The following is a 26,383-nucleotide window of genomic DNA, read 5'->3' as shown; positions in this document are numbered from 1 at the left end:
TCCCCCGCCTGCCCGCTCTCCCCACGCATCGCAGCCCGGAGCCGTGCGGGCCGGGGGGCCGAGCCCTGAGCCGGGCCCACCCCGGCCACGGCCTCGGCCACAGCTTCCCGCGCGTGCGGCTGTGCCCCGAGCTCCGAACCCCGGCGCCCGGCGGTTCCCCCGAGCCCCGGCGGCCTTGAGATGCCCGCGGAGAGGCCGCGGCCCGGCGGCAGGCCCGGCCCTGCCCTGCCCGGCCCGGCTCGGGCGCGGGGCTGCGCGCAGGTGGCGGCGGGGCCCGGGCCCCTGTGGCTCCGCCTCCCCGGCCTCCTGCGGCGGCGGCGGCGGCGGCAGCGGCTGCTGTTCCCGGCGCGGCCGCGGCGCTGCCTCCCCCTCCCCGGCTCGCTGGGCTGCCTGCCCCTCATGCGGATGTGACATTTCACGGCGTTTACCGCAGCCGCCATTTTGAGGCACAGAGCGCTGGCGGCGGCCGAGCGGCACCAGCGCGCCGGGCCACGGGCGACGGGGGCGGCCCGCGGGCCGGGAGCAGCGAGCCGGGCGGCGGCCAGCGGCGGTGCCGGGGCGCTGGGGGGGCCGGGAGGGCAGAGGAGGGGCCCCGCGGCGCCTCCCCGACTTCGCAGCGCCGGGGACACCTCGCCAGGGGAGGGGGAAGCGCCGGGCGCAGCCGCCGGGCCCTGACTCCTGATCTCCTGGCCCCCCCCCCTCCCCCCTCCCCTCGTCCCGGTCCCCTCCCCTCCGGCCCCCGGGGAAGCCGCCACCCCCGGCCGGTCCCTCCTCCCCACCCCTTTCCCCCGACCGGGTGCCGCCGCCGAGATTGGGCGAATAGCGAGCAAATACGTGCGCGTCTCGCTGCCTCCTCCGGCTGCCCGCTCCCTGCCCGCCGGAGCCCAGCCGCAGCCCCCCGAGGCGGGTGCCCAGTCCCGGCCGCTGCCCAGGCCCCGCCGCTCCTCCGCCCCTTCCCCTCCCGACGCAGGCCCGCAGCCCCCAGCGGGAAAGGCCCAGGCCGCCGCCGCCGAGCCCCAGCCCCAAGCCCAGCCCGACATGAACCACCATCAGCAGCAGCAGCAGCAGCACCAGAAGCCCGGGGAGCAGCAGCTGAGCGAGCCCGAGGACATGGAGATGGAAGGTAAGGCCGGGGCCGGGCCGGCCCCTGGGCCCTCTACTCCGCGCCGAGTTTCCCCCCCGCTCTCCCCCAGCCTCGCCGCGGGCTCCCGGGGCTCCCCCGCAGCCCCCGGCGCAGCGCAGCCCGGCCCCCCCTCGGGGAGCTCCCTTCCTCGGCCGGAGCCCCCCCGAGCCCCGGTGCACAGGCACCCGGCCCCCCGGTGCACAGGCAGCCAGCCCTTTCCCTCCTGCTCTGCAAACATGGGCGGCCGGGGCCGGCCGTGCTGCGGGGCCGGGGGAGCTCGGGCGGGCGAGTCGGCGGCGGGAGGCGCTGAGCGAGGAAAGTTGAGGCTGGGAGCAGCGTGCGAGGGGCTGGGGGGCGGAGGGGGAGCGGGGGATGGGGGGGGCGGCCCGGGAGGGGCTCTCTGCGAGAATGCGAACCGTGCTGGGGGGGGGGGAGCGGCCGTACGGCAGGGGGCTCGGCTCCCCGGGCCGCCTGTGCGGGGCTCGAGGCTCGGCGGGGCGCGCAGCAGCGCTCGGGGGGCACCGGGAGCCTCCCGCGTGGGTCGGGGGCTCCCGGGGGCTGGGGGGGGGCAGCGGATCCCCAAATCCCTGCAGCTCGGCAAAGGGGGGGGGGGTCGCGCTCCCGCGGAAGGCGACGCCGCTGCCCGGCGGGGGGCTGGGGAGGGCAGCCCGGGCCCTGTTTTCCAGCGGGGCGTGGGGGGCCGGGGGGGGTCCGCGTTGGCCGGGGATGAACGGGGGGGGGGGGGCCGGGGCCTCCCCGCCGCCCCCCTCGGGGCGGGCTTGAGCAGCGCCGGGCCGGGGCCGGTGCGGGGCCGCTCATTGTATGCGCGCAGCCACGCTGCTCGCCATTTTTAATTAACCCTCATCCCGGGGTTATTTACAGCAAACGCGCCCGGCCGGGCCTAGCGCGGGGTCGGCGGGGGCTGAGCGCTGCCCATGTGTAGCGCCCGCGAGCCGCCGGCCCTCATCCTGCACCGTCATGCAGTTGCGCCGCGCTCATAAAGGAGGCACTGCGTGTGCGGGCTGCTGCCCCGCGCCGCTCCCCGCCGCTCCCGAGCGGTCCCTTCGGCGTTTCTCGCCTGCTGTCCTTGGGTTTTGTTGTTTTGGTTTTGTTTTTGTTTTTTTTTTTCCCTCCCTCCTTCCAAACTACGAACTCAGCCCCGTGCAGTTATTTTGGGCAAACGGCACGTCGGGGGTTCGCTTCATCAGGAGGGGCAGGCACGGCGCTGAGCGTGCCCGTGGGGTTTGGCTTGGAGGTCAAAATATTGCCTAAATCTCGTTTAGGGTGGCTGGCCATGAATGCACACATTTTGTTATAAATATTTGGATTAGCAGTAAGGTAAATCGACACAGGGTATTTCACTTGTGAACCACGGAAATTGACATAGCAGATGTATGTTTCTACTAAATAACAGGCCTGGAAATTACAAGTAGCAAAGGTGTTTTGGTGGAAGTTTGTCACAGTAACTGTGTGGTTACCTTTCAAGATTAAAAGGTCATTACAGGAAGCCTTGCTTTTTTGAATGTAAATCTTATTTCCTAAAATTATAGCTAAAACCTATTTGCTATTGGAGTGATTTTTTTTTTGGAAAAATCTCCAAATTGGCAATTATATACTCAGTGACCAATACAAAAGACTTTTAAAATGCTTCATATTTGTTTTTGTGCATGCGTACGCACACATTAACATTTTGTGGGATATATTTTCCAGCAAACTTTGATAGCCTTTAGCAATCTGCTTTCTCAAAATCCTTTTCAAGTTCATAATACTACTGACTATCTAATGTTTTTATTTTGATTTTTCTATGGGCTTGGTGTTCTACCATGCTGGGCACGCTGTGAAATACTGAACACCTTTATTCAGTTAAAGGTGTCCTGCACCTCTCAGGATTGCATCCCCTCTATCAGTGGGGAAACAGAAGCCCAAAATACACGTGGAAGTCCTTCTGATGGTCGTGCAGACCTTATGCTGCTGGCCACCTACTTTGGAGGGGCAAGGAGGGAGTCTGTGTACATCAGCACAGCATCCCTGGGAATGCAGTGTTGCCTCAGAAGTCTATTTGTGATCTATTAGGCTGCACTCAGCTGATTCAGGATGTTACTATGAGCTCGCTAATTTGTGACAGCTTACTGACCTGTCTGTGTGCAAAACAAAAATTGTTCAGCCTTTGGAGGCTCTTTTTAAATGCTTTTTTCCCCCCTTGAAACGTGAAGTTTACCGAATTGCTGAGATCAGGTTATTGCTAACTTTTATTAAAAGTAGATGTCATGGGTATATATTCTATTTTGTGTGAAACAGTGTTTACCATCTTATGTATGGGTGTTCATGCTTCCATGGGGGAGATGTTTTCAAGCAGTGAGGAAAATATTTAATAGCGTGTAGTTAGCTTAATTTTAACGTGCATAAAACAGTGTCAGATGCCATTCTTCACTGAATGATCACACTAGATTTAGGAGGTATGTGAAGAATGCACAGTGGAAAATTGCACTTCTTGGCTTCAAGCTATGTGAAGGCATGCTTGTTCTCTATACGCCTATACTAGGTGAACAATTTTAATGAATAAAATAACTATCAAGCAGTAATAAAAGCATGGAACTAAATTCTCTAGGATTAAGCGGATATGATATTCTGAGCATCTGCTCTCTTGTCCAGGGTTTTTCTCCTTTCCCTTTCCCTTGTAACTAATGTACTCTTCACTGATGATCTTGCGGACACCGTAAGTGAGAGTAGTGTGCACGGGGCTGTCAGGCTTTAGGAGTGAGGGAGACGTACCCTCTAGAAAGGAAAGCTGCTTAATCTCTGCATCATGAGCTAAAGAAGCGATGACAGCCTTGATAAGGGGCAGGTATCTACTCCATATGACCATGTGTGATACAGGCTTACTTTCTTCTGATTTAGCTAGAATGTGATGTTGTGAACCACCTCTTTGTATATTTAGTCTTCCTGTGGATGTTGTGTTTGAAATCAGTTTTAGCCTTACTAAGGTACAGTGGTAGCGATGCATGGACAGAGAAACTCTGAATTTATGAGAAGTGTAGGAAAACATTTTGTCCCTTCAGCTGAACATGATAGCTTCCCTAGCTAGGAAACACAGCATTTGCTGCTGCTGGTTCTCTTCTTGTGTCCTTCCCCAACATTTGTGCTAGCGCAACTTCTTGTCACCATAAAGTGATTGAAATAATTTTTGAGTCATTGAAATCATTGAAATGATTTTTTTTTAAATGTAGCTTCATTCTTTACTTTTTAACTTGGTTCCCCCTGCAGCCCTGTTTAGTGTTATATTAATACGGTGAAGGTTTGGCATTGGGATGGGAAGGAACAAGAAAACTGCCACCTCGAGCAGCCTGTCTTTACCAAATTATGTCAGTAGTAATGGATTTTGCCAGCACCCCTCAGCCGCTGCTGCATAAAGCATGTGATTCTGGTACAGCGGCTCCCTTTGCACTGAGACAGCCTGGGAGTGCGCACGTTAGCCATCGGTGCCCAACTTTGAGATAATTACCCTCTCAAGATGTTAATTTAGTCAATTATTCCACAGCATATTTTATTTGTTTATATACTAAATAAGTTTAGTGGAAAAAATAAATACTAGTTTTTCTGTACTGAAGGTGGGGTATGTAGGCTGCTTTATCATGCAAAGAATTAGGGCTGTTCAGTTGCTGGTGAGTTGCTCTGTGAGGTGTAATTGAACCCAAATCCCCCTACGTTCTGTATGCCTCCTCGGGAACTTCTTTGCGCAAATGTGTCTAGTTGAGCTTCAAAGAACTTGGCTTAATACAAATCTACAGTTACGTATTTCATAAAGTTCTTTCATTGCCTCCATGGAAAGTCTCATTTGCAGCTTAATAACTGGAGGTTTCCCTTGTTTATAGTTTGAATTTGCCTCTTTGTAGTTTCAGCCTCTGCCTGTAGTTGTATACATACGTATGTTTCGCATTAGGGCTGTTTCGTTTCAGATGTAGCAGGCGTAGTGTAGCCCTTGGACGCATGGTGATGGGTAGCTGGGGTTGCAGGCTTGTATTTTCCTTGTGCAGCCCTGCATCCTCCCTGGTGCTGCTGTCCTCTGAGCATTTCCCTAGTTAGGCTAGCTTAATGTTGAGATTTGGATTCCAGGTGAAACGATGCAAGCTATTTAGAAAGGAGGAGATGTCTGTGTGTGTGTGAGAAAAGTTTAAAATCGCGCTTTTTCGCAGCGTCCACACGATGGCAAGTTTGCGGCCCTTGCTGTTCATCCGTGTTTTGTTGGCTGCTGACAGCACTTACTGGATTTCTGTCCCATTGTAGGAGATTGGTCACAAATCCATAACACTTTCTTTGCCCGTCTTCTGAATACTCTAGTATTTTGTCCTCATTAGTGTTCTCCATCCCTGTCACTTTGGTATCAGCTGCTTACATGGTACGGGGCTCGGTCCTTTTCTTGCCTGCCCTGGTGTGCCTTGCTCCTGAAGGCCCGTATCCCTCTTCCCTGAGCTCCTCCACTGTCCTCGGCACTGCTTCCAGCCCAGTGCTGAGGAAGGGGGCTGTACATTTGGAAGGAGAATACGCAGCCCAGTGCTGAGGAAGGGGGCTGTACATTTGGAAGGAGAATACGCAGGCCAGGTTCATCATATGAACACGGGTACCTGCTCGTTTATCTCTTCTTCCTGCCCCCTCCCCTCTCCAGCCTTCACGTTTTTCCAAGAAATGGTTGATGCTCAAGTGAGGGGTGATAAAAGCGCTGATGCAACAGACAACGAGCAAAATTAAGTTAATTCTGAGGTTATGGCTAGAGTGAAGAACCAGGCCTGGTCTCTTATGTCCTGTAATGATAATGTGTAGTGCCTCTGGAAACAACGAGCCTGGCCTTGGGAGGTGGCGTGTGTTGCATCCCTCTTGGAGAGCTGCTCCGTGCCAGCTGAGGAAACGGCACGGAGGGGACTTTAGAAGAGTGCCAACTATCTCTAGTTCTCTTCTGTGCTTTCTTTGTCAAATAACTGCTTAGTAAGCTCTCAGATTTAGTAAGTTTTCTGTGAAGGAGAAGTGAACTAAATCAAGTAGTGGTAAATGCATGTAAAATGCAGAAGGAAACAGGTAGTGCTATTCAGGATGAAGTACATATCAATACGTGTCAGACCTCCTTGATGCAGTACATACCAATACGTATCAGACCTCCTTCCTCTATCCCAGCTGTTGCTTGCTGCTGGTTGAATTCAGAACAGACGTAAAATCTGCTGCCTATTGTACTCGGTCGCTGTATTAAGTGATGGAGCAAGTTGTGTGTGTAAAAGCAGCGTAGCCCCGAACTTTAGAACCGCAGATGGAGATGGTTGTTTGAGACTAACTGAATCGGTTTCAGAGCTGCAGAATAATTTATCACACAAAATCTGCGCAGTGCATCCAGCCTGTAGCAGTTAAACCAGTTCAGCCAGTACATCTTGCATGACATCATTCAATATTTGGGCTAAGGGTGAAAATGAACTGGTTTAGAGCTTGTGAAGCACCCACTTTTTTGTTAAATGATTATACATTTGAAACAGGGCATTGTTTGCTTTAGTTTGTGCTTTGAGATGTCTTAGATGAGTTGTATTAGCTTAACTTCGTATCTCGTGGCTGTAAAATGTTGATTGTGAAGGAGAAAAGTATTGGGTAGCTTGCAATAGAAGGTATTAGTAAACTACAGCATTTTTTTCTTTTCAAACACAGATGTATGTATATTAGCATATATAGAAAATCTGTTATGTGCTAGTTTGATGTAACCAGCACATTAACATTTAATATAAAATGCCTTGGCGGGTAGATTGGGGGCTGTAGGCTGGTTACGTTATTTATCAAGTTATTAAATACGCAGGGTAGTTCTTAAAAAACTTTCTTTATTAGTACTTCAGATATTTAGTGTATTTTGCTCAGATAGTTTTAGTATTGTAGCCTGATACACTAGCAAAAAGCTGTATGTTCAGAGTAAAAGTGCACATAATCAGTGACAACAGCTGTAGCATAATGTATCTGTGCACGGTGTTGCAGGTTTGAACTTAACACTTGCATTTCAATATTTCCGCTGACCCCTTTTTTCACCTATGCTTACTGATTGTAGTAAAACAAGCTCTGTGGGTTTAGAAACGCTGAGAGATCAGAATGGATTTTGAATGAATTGCCAGCAAAATGAGGAATGGTCAGCTTGGAAATCCCATGTGTTTCTGCTTTATATTGCGTACTTTCACTACGTGGTTGAGCGTTTGTCAACCAGAACCAATTCAGCTGGAAATAAGTGGATGGACTTTGAGAACAGTTAAACTGTACTGAATATTTGCAGTTTGGGGAAGGCCATTTCACTCTTTTACATCTCGCACTGTAATGCCTAGGTGCTTTTTGGAGTACTTTTCAGAGTACAAAAGCACATGTGAAGACTGGTTTGTGTTGGACTTAATGTGCATCCAGAATAACACAGCTTGATTGTTCAGTGTAACAGCACGCATGTATTTGTCAAGCAAAATCACTTAAAATAGCATTGAATAAAAAGATGGTAAATTTTGGTAAAACTAAAATCCTGTGATGTAAGCAGCATAACATGTCTCAGTTTGGTTTTAATTGGTATTTGGCAGCTGTTTTAAGCATTAGTGCAATAAGTCATTCCTGACATGTTTAATTGTGAAGATTTAAGCAAAGCCATGACAGTTTGTTGCACCAAGCATCTCAGGAGGATGGGACATTCAGCATCGGCAAGTCCAGTTCTCCTTGCCTGCTGCCATGAAGCGAGCTCTGGAGCGCTGCCCTGCAGAGATGTGCCGGGAGCATCCCTTGGACCTGGGACGGGAGGGTGCCAGCATCTCAGCTTGCTCCTGCATGGATGCTGGTGTGTGAGGTGGTCTTCCAGGTGGCCTGAACACCTGGGGTCCCACATCGAAACCAGCACCTTGACAGCTCCAAAGCGTATTGCAAGCCAGTGGAAGACAGCGTGAGTAAGGAGCTGAAATGTCCTGTGAGAGGAAAGCTCCAAGCAGGTCTATAGCAGTTCCACAGCAGTTTGCAGCCTAGGAGATAGGATTAATATTATTTTTTAAATACAGTCAGTTCTTTTATATATAACTCCATAAAAGAGGTGGAAAACAGAACTTTTGTATGTTAAGGGGTTGATTGTATTCCTATAGGATTTGATTTAAATGTAGAAGTCTGTGAAAATTCTTAATGCTATTTTTCCGAATTTCCCTTTTCCTTCTGTAAATCTGAAAGGATGTGTAGGAGTATCATTGATAATAGTGTTTGCCATAGCTCTAAGCTTGATCATCTAGTGATTTCGCAAGGTGCAACTGAAAGAGTATTCTTAAAAAATACATCTCTAGCTGTGCGTGTGCGTTTTTGTAAAGATCTAAGGAAAACTTTTCTTTAGGGCTCTAACTGCGACGTTATATGAGTATAACAATTGGATGGACTTCTTTTGAGCTCTGTTTAAAAAAAAAGGAGTAGTTGTGTTTCCCCAGTAGAGATTTTGCTTTCTGTATTTTTCAGAGATCTGTTTTCTAACATCACTGGCATTGATCAGCAGAACTTTGATGGAGGTTTGGATAAAAGCAGGTGTGTGCGAAAGTCCGTTCAAACTTAGTGGCAGTTCTAAATTCCAAATCCACCTCCGTGAGTTAATATTCTTCCTGTTAAATGGATCAGGGGTCAATAGTGGATATTTCTTTGTTAAAATGGCTAATTCTTCAATTAAAAAGGCACAGAATTTACATCTATAGTAAATGCATTGGTAAAACACTTAATATGCAGAGACGTTATTTAAGAAATGATGGAAATTTAGGATATTTAGGAAATGATATTTTTAAGAGTCTCGGTATAAGATCAATGCATTTTTCTTTGCCTTGATAGGAAGTTATTGGTGTGAATCTTGCGCTGAGGCTGCGGGCAGGATCTCACCTCTAGGCCATGCGGTGATCCTTCTGCACTCCTGAGCATCTCCCGCACGGGATTAGTGGTGTGTCTGGGCTGCTCTGCTCCAGGGAGGATGCTTTCAGCTTGTGTTCTGCACCTCTCCAGTGCGCTGGATGTGGGGTAACACATGGCTGTGGCTTGTGCTGGTATTGGACGGTCTGGTGTGCAGGTCAGGTTGCAGGACCAGGAAGGCTGGCCGCCCTGCTGCTGGTACCTGTATTTTCATGCATCACGGGATGCACATCGCTGTTTTGTCCAGCAGCTGCGATGCTGACCCTCACTGATCCTGTTCCTGTTCGGGTGCCGCAGCCCCTGCGACCAGATGGGTATCTGTGTGGAAGTGCACTTAGCTAGGACTCTGCAGTATTTCAGCAGTGACCTGTTGTGGTTTTTTGTCTCACTGCTCTCTGATTACTGGAAAAGAATGAAGAGGTTACTGGTCGGGCAATGATCAGTTGCCCTTTTTTTTTTTTTCTTGCATAGAAATACGTTTTGTTTTGGGCAGTCAAGGCACAGTTGGCAGTCCTGGTAGGCAAGGTAGTTTTTGCATCTTCTACGTATTTGTTTTTTTTCAAGAACAGAAGCATTACATTTGGAGGTAGGGAAAAACTTGCATTCTTCCTTCCTGCCTGTAAGCCCAGGCTATTCTGCTCCAGCCAGCTCCTCGTGGTTGCTGTTTAATAGTCATGCAATACATCTCAGTTACGTACTGCCAGGATATTTCTGGTAACTGTAATCAGCTAACAGTTTTTAGACACAAGTTTGCCTTCACAGTATGTCTTAACTATTCTATTTAGATAAATGGCTGTTTTGCTTCTGTTATAGATTTTAGAGATGTCTAGACACTCAGATGCTGTTATATAGGTTTACAGGCTTCAAATCTGAAGACAGCATGAGATGTAATTTTTCTTAAAGGGAATTTTGAATTCTGGATCTGCACAGGCTGTGTGAATGCTGTTTAATTGTTCATTAAATCAAGCTATGGAAAGCTGGATTTCCTTCTTCTTTGGGAAAGAGCTAACCTGTTCTGAAGAGTTGTTCACCAGGTCAAGTGTTACTTAATGACATTGAAGGTCGAAGGTAATTTCTGGAGGAGAATAGGTACTATTCACAGTTCGAACACAGAGGTAACTCAAGTGCGTCTGTAAATTATATGAATTAAAGAATGGGTCACAAACCACATGCAAAGCCCTCCTTGCTAGTAGCAATTGCAGCAGTGGTGTTTCACAATTCTCTTCTGCTTTCCTTTCCCTCTGCTCATTCTTCCTGTGTGGTTTTCAGCTCCTCTATTTCACTGTGACTGTTTCAGATGCTACTTGGATTTGAACCCTGCACCTATAAAGCGATCCCCTTAAAAACTAGTACAGTGCTGTGCAGTATCTCAATCGTGCCACAAAGGTGGTAACCATAAGTGCTTTTTTGTTTGTTTTTTGTTTTTTTTTTCCCTTAAGGTGTCCTCACAGCTGAGGAATTAAGTAGCAGTTCAATCAAACCGGAATCGGCCAGAAATAGCAACTTTCTGATTTTTTTTAAGCATTGTATTTTAAAATCTCGACCACAGAATTTGATAACTGCTTGTTTCTTCAAATGTGTCACTTCAGTTTCATACTGATTTTAAGATACTTTATTGTTCTCAGCAGATTTGTCTTGTTCTTCAGCTTTTGTTCATCAGCTTATGCTTTGGCTTACACCCTCTGCCCTGAAATGTAGCTTCCGAAGTAGGAAAGGGTTGGCACGGGAGGGATAGGATCTGTTTCGGGAAGGGATTATTGGGGTTTCTCTCTGGATGAAGGAGTGCTCTGTAATTCCTCTGCCTACCAATGGATCTCTGCTGGGGAAGCCATCTCTTGATCTTGGTAATGGCACAGAGGGAGGGGAAGAACACGTGGGAAGTGCAGAAATTGATCTTGTTTCACCTACTGCTGCCCATAAGCAACCCCTAATCATCCTTGTCTTTGCGTGCGGAACCGCAGCGTGTATCTGCAGACCTGTAGTCTCAGTGTGAAACCCCAGCTGCAGTGGTCAGTGACCTCTTGCTGGGTTAAGAAGACATTTCAACTAATTCTTTAAGACCTTTTCGTCAGCCTTCAATATAACAAACTGAGAGGTGTTGACGCTAATGCAGTGAGAGACTGTGCCTCCAGTGGTTCTCATCAGCAAGAGTCTGCTGGTCATCTTACAAAAGTACTTCTGCACTGGAATCATTTGTATAAATGGACCTTGATAACTTGAGTCCACGTTGAATCAACATTTAGATACTTTGTGGCACCTGTGAAGAACAAAACCCATGTGGAATCACAGTACTGGATTGATTGCAATGCAAAGTAGTCGAGGTCTGAGTGTGAGCCTCAGTGTGAACACATCCCTCTGCGAGCCGAGCTACACTGGTAGCACTGAATTCAACACAGAGCACACCATCAAGGCCCATTTCTTCAAAAATACCGTTATTGGTACCTAACTTTTGCTTAAACGAGCACAGCAGAAGCCTGCTCACAGTTAGCAGATGTGCATGCCTCGCTGCAGTCAGCAACGTCAAACATCTGTGTGCAGCTGCCCACCGGACACCAGTGTCTATAAGGATGAGGAGCCCGACCCAGTACTGGGCAAAAGCTTCAGGGAAAGGTTTGGATTTTCATCTGGGCACTAAACCTGACTTTTTTTTTTTAAGATTACTATTTATTTGCTACTGGGAGCCAGGAGAAGAGTTTGTGTACAGTTCATGCTGACCCTCCTGCAGAGAACAGGTATCTCCTGGAGCAGTGTTTCACCTCTACGCCTCTCTTTTGCATCCTCACTTGCACTGTCACAACTGTTTGGGGGAGCATGTGGTAAGTAGGATGAATGAAGAGAATGAAATTTAAAGTAACTTCCTTATTCTGGGTTTATTTTTAACCGAGCTCAGTTCACTGGACTAGCTTATTGTTTGGCCTCGCAAACAAGTGGGCCAGCTTGACTGAGGAGGCAGGAGAGAGAGAGGGAGAGAGAACTCTTAAGCTGTTGATAACTTCCATAACTTCTTTAACTTTCCCAAGAATCTTTGTTTGACACTGGGACCTTTCTCCCCCAGTAAATGCATTAGGAGACAGGGCTGTAGCAAGGTTACAAGGATGAGTAGCAAATCAAAACTTAGTTCTTACTGCTGACACCTGGCTTTTTACCATTACAAAAATTGCATGTTGTTCAGATGCGAACCACTTTTGGGGATGAAATTGTTCTCATTATAGGTCTGCTTCTGAATATCTTCCTTTTTTTTTTTTTGCACAAGGGTATTCCTTGGAGCTAAAAATACTCCTGAATTCTCCAACTTGAACCTACATCTGAAGGATCTTCAGCTTTTTCACCTATACTAAATGGGTTACTATTTTTAGATTAAAGTACGTATTAAAATCTCCAGCAATCACAGTGTAATATTTGGGAAGGAGGGAAACCTCCTGCCCAAGCCAGCTTTTCTTCTGATACAGTGATTAAAAAATTTCAAGGTCATATTCAGACCTGGCGTTAGTGCTTACTGCGGCTTTTCTATGAGCCAAGCTCCCTGGCCAGCTTAATTGTCCTCATCTAAACAAGACCCGCCAGTTTCTGAAATGTGGTTGGGTCGTACAAGTTTGTAGCAGGCTGCTTAGAAGATTTCAGAGTTAAACATTTTTCATAAATAAAGAGGTTATTGGAGGAGATGCATGTAATTTTGATCATTTTAAAGTTAATTTAAGTATCTTTTGCTGTTAGTACCTTATTCACAGGTTAGATTTGGGAATACAAAAACATCTTAATGCTAGACTGAGTCTAGTTAGTGTAGCTTGAGTAAAATATTGGCAGAGGTTAACTAGGCTAATGTTCATTTTTGATCTCTTGTTTTAATATACCTTGAAATGCACATTAAGCACCTCAGCTGCATGCTTTATTAAATCAAAGGATAGGCTTACAGTAAAAGTATTTGAAATTTTGGCAGAATACAACTCTGTAAATAGAGATTTTTTTTTTTTGTTCTAAGACATTTTTTGAAGCTATTGGAATTGTTGAGCAATTAATGGGTCATTTCTGCCCTAAATATCGGAGTGCTGTATACCATGAGAAGCTAGTTAACTTCTGAGTGTTAAACCCATTCTTGGTGGTAGTGTTGCACTTTTGTTTTCTATATCATGCTCAGAAATTTGATGGGGGGCTAATTTGGTAACGTGGCTCTCCAGCTGGGGGTGCCTCGCTTGCCCATAGCTGCCTGGTGTGCAACACCAGTTAACCTGCCCATCACCCTGCTACTGGCAGCACTCTTTCCTTGGGAGCAGTCTCTAAGCTGGGTGAATTGTTCTGGGGATGGCAGAAGCCTACTTTAAGCCACTGTTTCCTAGATGAGGGTGCCTTGGGAGAACAAGCTCTGAAAATAGGTCACTACTTTGAAAAAAATAATTTTGGCCTATATCCTGGTTGAGTTCAGAAGAGTGCCTGGCGAAGTGGGAAGCCTGGGATCTCCTGCTTTTATTTTATGGGCAGAGTACTTTGGTTTTGGTGGCCCTGTCTAGATGCTCTTCAGACCCAAACAGAGAAGAGGCCAGAGGGGTATCAGTTCCTTTTCCCCTGCTGCCACTCAGATAGCGCCTTGATCCCCTGCCAGGTTAGGAGTGGCATCTGTGCTCAGACGGATAACACAGAATTTCTAGCGCTATAGAAACCCAACTTGTCAAGTTAACATATTTAAAAGACTCTTGATTATATTGGCTTAGGCATTAGTGTTCTGGGAGCTGGAACACTTTCCTCGCACTACCTCATTTCTCTGCCATTTATTGGGATCTGTAACTGTAGGTCATGTGTTGTGGGTGAGGGTATGCAGCTGCCTCCTGGGTCTGCTCAGAAGTGTTCGGATTGTCTGTTTTATTCACCAGCAGCACAAGTTATTTTAAAATAACATTTTAATGGTAGTTCAATACCTGGACGTACCTGAATAATTTAGGTTTTTGGCCTAGCCAGGTTGTTTAACTGTCTTGTGAGATTTAAGAGAAAATAAATTAAAAAACAAAAAAAGCTGTAGTTCCACTTGTTGTAGTGGGGAGAGATGCATCTCCCATTCTCCAGGGCCCTACTGGTTATCTTGGATGCATTTCTTCAAGCAATGATCAAATATGAGGATTGGAGTTAGGCTGCTAGAGCTATACTGAAATGTAGGTTGCTATTGCAAGAAGTTTCAAGTACCATTGTAGCCAGCAACACGTGCGGCTGCCAGTGCCAGCTCTTCTTGGGATGTGTGCATGCCTTGATTTCCACCGATCCTCTCCTCCTTTCTTATCAAAGCTCGAAAATACAATCTGGTCTCAAAAATACTTAAATGACCTAGGACTAATGTGCTTTTTGTCCACTGCTTTCCTCCCCCCAACTCCATTTTCACCTTAAGATAAGGAATCACAAGGATTAGGAACCACATAAGCGGGTGCATGAGAATTGGGTGTTGAGAAGCTCTGGCTGGTGCCTGAGCTGCTGCGGGGGAGCTCTCCTGGAAACCTGACAAACCAAGTGCACCAGCACAGGAGCTGAAGGGTAGCGGTCTCGTCTTTCGACCTGGATAAAGGATTCATGTAAAGGACAATTGCAAGAATAATAGTAGTAATAGTAAAATAATACTAAAGAAAAAAATGTTGTCTCTGGTTTTACTCCTTGCTTGCAGAACAGATTGAAAAAGCTACTTCTTATCTGCTCCAGTCTTTGACTTACTTGCATCTTTATTAAAATCGGTAACATAAATCAAATGAAAACTTTGCGTGCCCAGCAATGCTCAAAATGGTATTCCTTAAAAACAAACAAAATAAAGTACATTCAATAAACTAGATAGAAAAATGACATATAAAGCCATCCCTAGAGCAGGGGTTGTATCGTGCAATTAATCCAGCACATGCAATGCTACCGTGTAACTGGAGTTTGTCACTTAATACAGGTTCTTAACTTCCCACATAGAAGGATCCCATAATTTTGCCAGAGTGCTTTGGACACCAGTGTCGTGAATTTTAATTTGCATGTGTGCAAATGGATGGGCTGGGCTGGAAGGGGAGGCATTTAGTGGGTGGATCTGGGACAACCTTTCTGGTTCCCCTGCAGCTGGGCTCCCATGTTCAAGTGGATGCTTGCCATGGAAGCCAAAGCTCAGGGGGAGTTGGGAATCGCTGGATCCAGGAAGGAAGGTTGTGGTGACTTGAAGTGCAGTTGGACTTGAAGAATGCTGAATTGGACTGAGTGCTAGGAAATAAGTGCTCTTGCAGTTATAGTGTTTCTGTTTGCCTGCGGAACTCATGAGGAGTTTGTTGCTACTGATATTTGCAGAAGAGGGAAGAATGAAAATAAAAGACTTTAAAAAAAAATTGGCTGGGAACACTGCGTCTATTAGGTAGGGATGATGGTAGGAGCGATAATAAAATCTAGAAACAAAGTGTCTATAAGCTATATTGGAAGGGTTTCCTCTGTGTTCTGAGGTCATGCATTCTGTGTCAATACTTAGCAAATATTTTAACAGGACAGAGGGTGGCATTGGCAGCAGTTTTTTTGATGAAGGCATATTTTTTTTGTCTTGGATCGTGCAGCGCAGTACTAGTGGGCAGGATATCTCTGTGTGCAGCATGGTCCTTGTGATGGATGACTTCTCTCCTGCCATACAACAGTGTATGGGATAAATCCCAGGGCCTTGCTAGAGAGGCAAGTACCTAGAGCACAGTAGACAGCCTAATAAAATCCGAGAGATGTCTAGCGTCCCACAGGTTATCATTTGGATGTTTAGAACCATCTCTTGTTTACCAAGGCTATCCAAGCCCAAGTGAGACATCTGCTCACTCATTCTTTGTCTCTCTCTTCTTGTTTTCAGGGGTTTCTTTGATCTTAAAATGTGCTGAAAATGCATCAGGAGTAAAGCATCCACAGGAGTATTAAAATACATAAACTTAGCCATATGAGCTAGAGCAAATCAAACGACATGTGTGTTTATTTCTTTTTTTTAACATTTTAATGGTCAAATGATGTAGTAGGAAAAAAACAAGTGTATCTGCTAGGTAAAACTATAGACAATGTGTTGTGTCTGATGGGGTTAGTGAACAAGCTTAAACAGGTAAAGAAAGGCTCTCCTGTTACATGTGCACAGATGAATTTCCTTTTGTGTAGCTTAGCTGTTAAAAGTATGCCAGTGTTGTGTTACCACACCAATAAACACAACATATTGCCACTTACAAAAACCCAGGTGCTTACAAGGAGGTGAAATAACTGAATATCATATCAAAGGGTTTGCTTTGGCTGGTTCTTTTGCAGGTCTGAGTGCTCTGCCCCAGAATACAGCTTCTCCCCCCAGTAACCTCCAGCAAAAAAAGCATTCTCTTTTCAGCCTCAAGTCTATCTTGTCTTAGTTCTTTTTGTCTCTTATATCTTCTTATTCTTTACTGCAAAAGCATAGCATGGCACATATTTTCCTTGCAGAAATGGAATAGAGTATTCCATGGAAATGGAAGAGTATTTCACTATGAATAGAAGTTGCAGCTAAACTATTGCTTCTTCTGCAAATTGACTCTCTGTAATCATTCATAAATCCGTATCTTACTCTGACTTTGACCCATAACATTTGGGTTTATTTTCCTTTCGTTTTGCCAAACTTGAATGTAATGGCATTCAAACTGGAGCTCTTTGCTTCAATTCTGTTAGTTCACGGTGTTAACAAACAAACAAAAAACTTTTAGATGAGAAACCTTCAAAGGATTCATACTAGCTGTCGATGTTTTTAATGAACTTTATTTCTTAAGGAAGATCTCTTAATTTGTGTCCTGACTGCTTCTGAAAGGAGAAATAAATCTGTATAGATTCTTAACTGAATAATATGTTGTTTAAAAAAAAAAAGTGCCAGGAATTTCATTCTGAACAGTTTGTGGTATACCTCTTCCTCTGCATTTGTTTCTCTGTCCTCTCTTCTGATCAGCTGCCTTGCCCTGTCCTACGCTCACTGTTTCTCCGTTCCTCCAAGGAAAAGTGTTGGGTTTCCAAATCATGGAAAAGGAGTCCAGGAAGAAGAGAGGAAATGAGCTGAGGATCCAGTAATGGGGAGGACTGGAAAAAATAAATCTGCTTTTTCATGCTCCAAGGGTATACATAAAATACTGACAGCATTTGTGGGATAAAAGGTATAGCTAGAAGTGTAAGTGACCTAGATAGATCAAAAGAAGAGTGCGACCAGAAGGGTTTCTGTACCAGCGGTGCGTGAGCAGTCACCTCGTTTGTAATGTCTGATGATGACACAAGCCACAAGTGATACATCATTCCAGAGGAAAATAAAGGGTGGGGAGAAGACTTTTGGGACTTACGGGTTTCCTGGGACAAAGGAAGAACCATTCATCATCAATAGAATAAGGGACTTGAGATGCAGCTTAATTTGGTGGTGATGTTTGTACCAGCGTCTTGCCAGAGGCAAAGCAGGAAGGCGGTAATTAATTTTGGAAGTCCTCAAAATTTGCTTCAGATGAGTGGTGCAAGTAATGGAGCAAAAATAGCAGTAGTTAGGAAGATTTGCCAGAAAGAATAGAGTATTGAGATTGGGAGTGTATTTGTGGAATTAGGGTGTTTTGCAGAGCATAAGAAAGATTTAATTCAGTGGCTGACACGCAGTAGTCAGCTGCTCTAAAACACATTTTCAAGTCTGTTTTGTTGCCTTTGTGCTCTGAGAATGGTTGTCCAGAAAGCTATTGAAATACAGTCTGAGGGCTTGGCTCGTGGAGCAACAAATGAAATATGCAATAAATAAGAAAGCAAATACACAACAAACTTGTAAGCAGTAAAGTATAACTCACTCTTCAGAACGCATTTTTGCTCAGCAGTGTGCTAGTTATACTCATTGCCCCATGTGAGGTGACTGGCTTTTCAAGGAAAAAGGATGAAATTTGTGACCAACTTGGTATTCTTTCTCTGTTCTCAGAGGAAACTAAACTAAAGCTTTATCAGGACGGCTCTGAGGTAAAGAGCTAAATGTTCCTCAGCATGTGGCATGGACACTTGGAAATGCTGCCTCCAGTCAGCTGGAGGTACTGAGAGGGTGCTGTAGGTGGAGTGGGGTGGCTCCTAGTGGAGGGAAATCCAATGCCTTTCAGGGGAGAAAAGTGCTCTTAACCTTGGAATGGGTTGGAGAGAGGGTTATGGAGAAATAGTTATTTGGGGTTCTGACACATCAGGGCGTTAATGAGAGAGCTGCAATATACAAGAGCCCCACCATATAAAACAAAGTTCGTCCGAAGCATCATCTCCCCACCTGTCATTCACTTGGTTGCACTGCAAGGTGAAATCTAAATTACATAGGTGGACAGTCTCATTTCTTGAACGTCTGTCTCAAATTTCTGTTTCTAAAATAGTTTTTTTTGCACGATTTGCATAAACCATGTATTTTTGAGGCTTGCAGCTGCAAATGATACTGTGTGATGTGTAAGTTCAAGAAGCTGTGTCTGTGATAAAGAATCACTTTAAAAAATGATTGCTGCTTTACAGGTGTTGCAGTGTTTATCAGTAGGCATTCTTTTCATTCTTGTTTGTTTTCCAAGATGCTCGATTTTTTGGAGACCTGAGTTTAGCTGTTCTCAGCTGATGCAGATACGGGGGAATCTACAGCAGTACTTCTGCCTCGTTGATTTCGGTGCATTTACCTTAGGTTTTGGAAGAGAAAGCTGGCCTCAAAATGTCTGCACGGTTGTGGCTTTTGTGTACGTATATTGTTTTCTCTAAAATACAAAGTATACTTCTTTTTCAATTGTGTTTGCTTAACTAATATGAGAACTTGGCTACGTGGTCCTGTGGCAGCTCTTTGGCACCAGAACAATTGGTTGGATGTTTAACGCTTGAGTAGTCAAACAGGAAAAACTTTTCGGTCACTTCTTAAAAGTTTTCTTATGTTTTCATTCAAAAGGGAAAAAAAAAAAGACTTCAAGTTGCTGACAAAAAAAGCGATAAAATTGTCAGTGGAGTGTTTAAGTGAGAATTAGAAAATTCCTGTCCTGCAGTCTTCTACGAATTCCTCTGTAAATAATGGAAGCCAATGCCGGCAAGTCCTTAAGTTTCTGCAGGAAAGGGTTTTGGAGCTGTGGCTTAACTCTCTTTGTTTGAAGAAAGGTGTTCTTCATGTAAATAGTATGAAATAATTAACATGGTTTAATACTGATTTTGGTGCCTGCTAGCGTTTGGATGTTTTCAGTGTAGCAAATTCCATTTTTGAAGCAGTAAGGAGAAGCTGAAGTTCAGAACCCTTTCCAGCAATAACCACCTCTTTCTCAGAGCCCAAGTAATTATTTGCCCGCATTAGCGCTGCAGTGGAAAAAATAGGTTACTGTCAGAATGAAAGGGAAAATCAAGTTTAAATCTTATGTAAAAGTGAACGCTGAGCAAAGCCTAAACTGCACTGGGACCTACTGATTCTGTTGTGAAGACCGAGAAGGACTCTGGATTCAGTCCCGTGTTAAGGCTTTTTCAGTGATTTCAATGATTGCTGGCATTTATACTGCAACGACTGAAAAGGCAGAGCAGCCACCTGGCAGATGATTCATTAAATTAATGCTGGCCAGAAGTGTAATGGCTGTGGTTTCTTGGGAGTGGCCAGACCCCAAAAATCTTTGTGGAAACTGCTGCCCAAATGGGCCCACTTCTGACATGCAGGATGGGTTTTCTACACAGAATTGTAGGGAGTGGAAGGGACCTCGAAAGATCATCGGGTCCAACCCCCCTGCCAAAGCAGGTTCCTTAGAGCAGGCTGCCCAGGTAGGCCTCCAGATGGGCCTTGAATATTTCCAGAGAAAGAGACCCCACAACCTCCCTGGGCAGCCTGTCCCAGTGCTCCGTCACCCTCACTGTGAAGAAGTTCTTTCGCATGTTGGGGCGGGACTTCCTGGGCTCCATTTTGTGGCCATTGCCCCTTGTCCTGTCCCCACAAACCACTGAAAATTGGTTGGCCAAATCCCTCTGTGTCCCACACTTAAGGGATTTGTAAACATTAGTAAGATCCCCCCTCAGTCGTCTTTCCTCAAGGCTGAACAGACCCAGGTCTCAGCCTGCCCTTCTCTGCTTGTCGTCGTTGGCCTGCTGAAGTTTTTGTCAAACATGGAAAAAGTGCTAACAAGGGAGATCGGGAAACTTAGCTTATTAAATAACAACCTCAAAAACTTGTGGGAACAATATCTTTCAGGAATTTGGGAAACTGGTGGAAAGTAGAAATTCTGTAATCTGCATTTTGGACAAGAAACTGCTTTTTTGTTCTAGCCCTTTGTAAAGCATCCCATTTGAAAAAGGAACGTTTCTTGTTTTGCTCACTCTGTGGTTGTTAGTTTTAGATGACAGCATAATTACTTTTTGTTAATTACAGTGAAAACGAATGGTGAAATTAACCCAAAGCGTAGATTTTTGTAGTAGGAATCTCTTAAAATCATCATTTACCATTATGTTTGCTTGCAACTTGTGTTATTAAACCTAAACATGCTGAAAACTGAATTCCACGAGGAAATAATGCTTTTGGTGGCAATGCTCCTTGCCTCTCTGAGGAAATCTTACTAGTTCCTCCTCTGGCAGGATGTGGATGTGTGCGTTTATGTCAGTTCCCATAAAGAACTGAAACCATTCAGGGCTTTTTTGTCGTTGTTAACCCCCAAGTGTAACCATGACCCTGGCACAGGCTGCGTCTGTAGGGGTCGGACACCCGCGGGCCCAGCTCAGCGCGCCGCAGCCACAGGTCGAGCGAGGAGGAAATCTTCAGAGGGAATTGGAGGGAGTCGTGGGAGGTGAAGCCCCCGCGCTGGGTACAGGGCTGGGTGGGGAGCCGGGGCTCAGCCTGCGCCCCGAAGCCCTTCCACATTGCATGGATGCTCCCCGCGGGGCAGCTGGGATTGTTTTTCTGGAAGTGGAAGGGAAACATGACCCAAGTGCTCTGTTAGTCTGAACACCAAATTTGTATTCACACTAAGGATTATAGACGGTCTAAAATTGTCTTCTGAGTTAGGAACCTTGGATTTTTTTTTCCTACACTGTTCCTGTTTAGGCTGTTTAGAGATTTTTCGGGTCAAAAGCTTCTTATGGAAACCCCACGTATCTCCGTAAGATTAGGCATCCTGTATTAAGCAAACATTGTGTTTAACCTGGTGCCTTGTGTCTTGAGGGTTGTCAGCAGCAGATGCCTATGGTGAATGTTAAGACATGGAGCACTCACTTCTCCACTGCCTGCGCCCTGAGGGTTTTCTGAGACTCCCTAGGCTGCCTCCTCGTGTTTTAACAGCTTTTGATGGAGTCATCTTCCATTCATTTCTTAGCTTTTGGAAGTGAATGGGAATAATATATGCTTTGTATAAGTTCACTGCATCTTGAATACTGAGTGCAGCCTGGTTTAACAGCCTTGCTTTTTTGCTTTTTTTTCTCCATTTTGAAAAGGTCCAGGAGAAGTTAAAAAAAAAAAAAAAAAATGCAGCAAGGAAAATAAAAATCATCAAAGGTATTAAATGGCTGTTGTAGCAGTAACGACTAAATAGACTAGGAAGCGGCTGTCTGGCACTACCTTCATGGATAACTGAGGAAAGATACGATAAAAGCCTGGAAGGCACAAGTAGCAGGAGGAGGAGCAGAAGCAGCAGTTTAAGAACTGGAGAATATCAAATGCAACATCAGAGGGTAGGTTGAAAACAAAAAGAGTTATTTTCTATAAGACAGCTAAACAGTGGCACTCTTTGCTGGGATCTTGTAAACACCAGTGATGTATGCTGGTTTGAAAAGTGGGGGACACCCTCACAGGGAATTTTCAAAAGCAGAGGCACCATCCACAGGCCAGGACGTCCCAGAGCTGTAAGATGTGGGGCCTGGCAGGACAGTAATTTAAATTTCATGTAATTTCAAGTAATGCCCCTTACATTGCAAGTGGAAAGTAATTGTTTTCTTGGGCATCCTTTGTCCCCCTGCCCCAGGTTCTGTCTGGCATGTTCCTTACCCTCATTTAGTCACCTTTTCTGTACAGGGAAGGAATATATCTACTCTTGTTTTCTCTGCCCTCATTCTGAATTCGTTTTAACTACAAAATAAAAGCTAAGTGTACAAGACAAACCAGCACACACAGCAGCCTTTACAGTTCTCCCTTGTAAAACAAAGCGTATCTCTTTGCTTCCATGTAATAGTTCAGATCATTGTAGCATTCAGCACACTTAATTAGAGCCCGTGGCAGTTGGTTTTTATACAAGTACCTACCACTTCAAGAACAATGCAGTCAGATACTGTGGTTAGCAGGTCCCAAGATCTCCTACCTGTGCATCCAAACTGAGCAGTATGTGCATGATGCCTAGTGCCCTAGATCCCCATGCTCTGGGTACCAAGCAGTGTTTTCACATCATCAGACTTGCCATAGGACTGCCAGACCAAGTCTGTAGGTGACTTGACTTGTGGTTATAGCTGCTATGCTGTAATAGTTACCTTTAAAACAGGTTTAGTAGTTGCATAATTAGGCTAAGAGGAGTCATTTCTTGTGAGCACATTTGATTTAGACTCCTTCGCAGTAGAGCAAAAAAGCCTGGATTTAGAGTTGCTTGTGTTCTCTGATGAGAAAGAAATACCATTAACTCCACTTTCTTTCTTTCTTTCTTTCTTTCTTTCTTGCAAACACGTAACAGGATTTAAAGTTGCTCTCCTGAATCTGGTTTGTTTGCCTTTCCTTTTCACTAGGCTGCTCTCAGAACTACTGAGAGACTGCCTGTAACAAGCACGTCAGATTTCTGTGGTCCTGCCCTGTGTATCCATTTTTCTGCACGTTGCAGTGCGTAAAGAAGAGATGAAACCAGATCAATGCTAGCAAATCTGTGATGGTAAAGGAAGACCATTAAAAGCATTTGCAAAAGTCACAGGAAGAAGTGCTGATGGTGTTGGATCTCAGATGTGAAGTCTCCAATGTGCATAGACCACACTTTGTCTAGCTTGGAGTGATCTGTTAATGGTGTGGTGGTGGTGTTTTTTTTAAACAAACCCTGCGCAAGAAGTTACTGTTAGTCCTACTTACAGACAAGGTATGAGGCTAAAAGTGGTCTATGTCATGTCATTCCCCCCTGTCCTGTGTGCTAGTGTCATTGCAGTGCAAAATCTTTATTATCCACTGATGCTCTCTGCTGGAAAATTGGGTTTGCATTTAAACACGGGCAGATGAACTACGTTTTCAGTTTCAGAAAATCATGTCAGTATTACAACAAAAGAAGACTTCTTGTGCCCATGCTACCTCTCCATGCTGCCACTGGTGTCAGGAAAGCTCAGTGTATGCCCAGGCGGCATTTAGCAGTGAGCAGCATAATTAGTGATTCCTGTAAGCACAAAAGCGTTCTCAACAAGTATTTCAGAAATTAAAGTAATGGCTAATGATGTTTTAACTAGGTTACAAAAGTAACTACACAAAATCATCCTACCTTTAGAGCTCATTGTACAAGTACTGTATATAATCATACTAACCCTCATTCTAAGAAAGGGTAAAGTAATATTTTATATTATTGTTACAAGTGAAAAGCTTTTTCGCTGCTCTAAGTATGTAGCAAGAATTCAGCCATGGTATTTTGCTTTAATACCCCAAAACTTTAGAATCTGAGAAGTGTACTCAGCCAAGATGATCCAGAGATGAGTTCTGGGTATGTACGTAGCTGACTGACAGGTCAAAATTAGGCTGGCTCAGGTGGTGAAGCCATATGCTTTTCTATACTTGAAAGAGAAGTGTATCAGGCTAAAGGGAGCATAATCACCAGCCCCATAACGTGTTCATAGTACTACCCAAATAAGCTTATTTAATTATTAATTTCTCTCTCTTTAAAGCACAAAGAATGTGATCACAGCATTGCAGCATGCTGAGTGTAGCGTCACAGGTAAACAGAAGTGCTCCGTGATGCTTGGACTGCCCTGGCTCCAGTTGAGAATGTATCATTTTCCGTATGTTAGAAGTTCACTTTGCTGTAAGTAGTTTTTCAGCCTTTCTAGTGATGATTGCCGAAGAGCTTAGTGTTTGTTGTTGCAAGAGATAAGTCAATTAATTAGTCAGTAGAGCAGTAAAACATAAAGAGGGGTGTGATACTGGAAAAACACATTGTTTAGGGTGTGTTCAGTAGGTTGGGACCAAGTGCCTTGTCTTCAGCAAAAATGTAATCATGCTATCATCTCTGGAATGCGCAGAGACAAGACTTAACGAGTTAGGATGGTTGCCTCTCTAGCCGTGCTCCTTTAGATGCAGTGAAGAGAAGGCAGTGCAAGTCCGGTGGTTGTTGCTATAATGGGTCATGACACTTCTGATGTTTCAGCCTTTCCCCTGTCGTGGAAGAAAATTATTTGTCTTGTCAACCGTTCCGTTTACTGTTTTGAGTACTACATGGGAGCCAGAAGCAGTCGTCTTTCCTTTTTCTTCCGGGTCTGGTAGTTTTCTACACGTGTAACCTAAGCTAGCAAAGCTCAGCAGACTAAGAAAAACAACTATGGAATGATTCTCAGCAGACTTTCTCTTGCCCGGATGACTGCTGAGGAGCTTGTGGCACTGTGGAATGGGTAAAAACAGGTTAGTGAGAGGTTGGCATCTTTCAGAGAAATAACATCACTGTATTGAAGAAAAAACTCATGCTGGTATTGTTGCGTATCCCAAGTTATTAAACACTTTAAGCTTTAAAAGTGTGTGAAAATTTTCTTAAAATACATTGAGAAAGCAATCTATAGAAACTGCTCCAGCAGAAGTATAAAGTTGTAAATATGTTGGATAATTATAGGTGTGTTGTTAGTGTCCAAACTGAACTCTGGTTCATGCAGTCTTTCATTTGACACTGAATTATTCATAAAGCAATGAGTTAAACTGCTGAAAGCTGGCAGTAATTTAGTCACTGCTTGTTTTAGTAAATTTGGGGAGGTGGGGTGACTTCTTAAATGGCAGCTTTTGGTCCAGTGAGTAATTGTATTGATAATCCTTTAAATGATTTATATATGTCTATAAGAAATTAGTCGTATTTTCAAGACTTCAGCATTCTGATAAGCATTTTACAGAACAAAATGTTATCTCTAAAGATAAGCAATTTGTTGCAGCAACTCATTTATCTGCCTAATTTAGGGAATAGCTTCTGTGTAGGCTATTTGTTCTCAGCTATTTTTCTATTCGTGAAGATACATTGTACCTCCCTTTTATTTTCAAGTAATGATAGCTTTCTTAGTAGGATGACGTTTCAGATACTATTTACCATGATATGTCTCTCTCATGCACATTTGGTGTTCAGAAGTTTCTTAGGGGAGTAACTCTGGTTTATCTGAGAATGTAATAGTCCTGTAACTTACTAAGATCATACCTTTTTGGATTCATTAAGTACACTGACACAACATAAAAACACTCTTGCCATCCCATATTTTGTCAAAATGTTCTCTTTAGCAGGCGGACGTAATGATAGGAATACAAGACAACAGCAATATAATGATTGATCAGTGTAATAAGTGGTGGCTACAGCATTACTGTCTGTCTAGTCATTGTTAAATGTTCTGTAGGCATGGCAGGGATGAGTCTGCTTCCAGGAAGTTTTCCCATCCCAGTAATGTTTTCTTCATTTACTGTCTTGTGTAGCATCGTCTCTGACTGTGGGGGATTTGCAATTCAGTCAATAGTGCAATAATTATTTGTTTCAGATGACAGCTACAGGGCAAGAGACTCCTGTATAATTCTTTATTTTTTTTTTAAAGAACTAACATTGGCTACTTGCTCTCTCTTTAGTAAATAAATGTCTTTCCTATTTTCTTTCTACTAAATTTGCTAAGGCAAATTTTGAAAGCACCAAGGACCATTAAACCATGCCTCCCTCCCTCGCTACAGGTCATTTCTCATCCTGTGACCACAACACCTTTGTTACTTCACCTGCAAGCTTGCCTCTTGCCTTCTGATGCTTCTCCTTAAGTTTACTTAGTGTCCTTTATAGCTTTCTAGTTTAGGGGCTTGCACACAGTGCCGTTTGACACTGGATCAAGTAATGAAAGAGGGAAAAAGAAATAGAAAAATTAAAAGAAAATTGGGGGAGGGGGCACAAATCACCCACCATTTTGCTAATATGAAAATTAACTCTTTGCTGTAATTGCATGATCTTTTACAAGTCATGGAAACATCTGTGGCAGCAACAATCTGTACCTTCACATCAGTCTTCAGGATCTTACTGATTTAGCTACTTCCTTTTTCCTTCCTCCTCTACCCGGCCAGCTTGAGTTCCATCTCTTTATTCCATCTTTTGAAAATGTTTGGGGTGGCACCTGCTTTATTTTTTGGATGCCTTTTGAAAGCCAGTCAAAGTACAGAAATTGGTTGTTGCATTTTCATGTTTTCATTACAGCAACCTCAGAGTGCCTTAAAAAATGGAA

General features: G+C 44.7%; 1 protein-coding gene across 1 annotated transcript in view; it reads left to right on the top strand.

Annotated features, from left to right (window-relative positions):
* The first annotated feature begins 426 nt into the window (after nucleotides 1–426).
* The window catches only part of USP7 (ubiquitin specific peptidase 7), a 71,973-nt gene continuing 46,016 nt past the window's right edge, over nucleotides 427–26,383 (top strand). Inside the window, exon 1 of the mRNA XM_083800659.1 lies at nucleotides 427–1,123. Coding sequence (XP_083656785.1) covers nucleotides 1,039–1,123 — 85 coding nt within the window. The 5' untranslated portion in view covers nucleotides 427–1,038. The remainder of the gene's footprint in view (nucleotides 1,124–26,383) is intronic.

This window comes from Anser anser (assembly GCF_964211835.1).
Source record: "Anser anser genome assembly, chromosome: 15".
Taxonomy (NCBI): Eukaryota; Metazoa; Chordata; class Aves; order Anseriformes; family Anatidae; genus Anser; species Anser anser.
The sequence above is the reverse complement of the archived record's forward strand: the minus strand, read 5'-3'. Positions and strand labels throughout refer to the sequence as shown.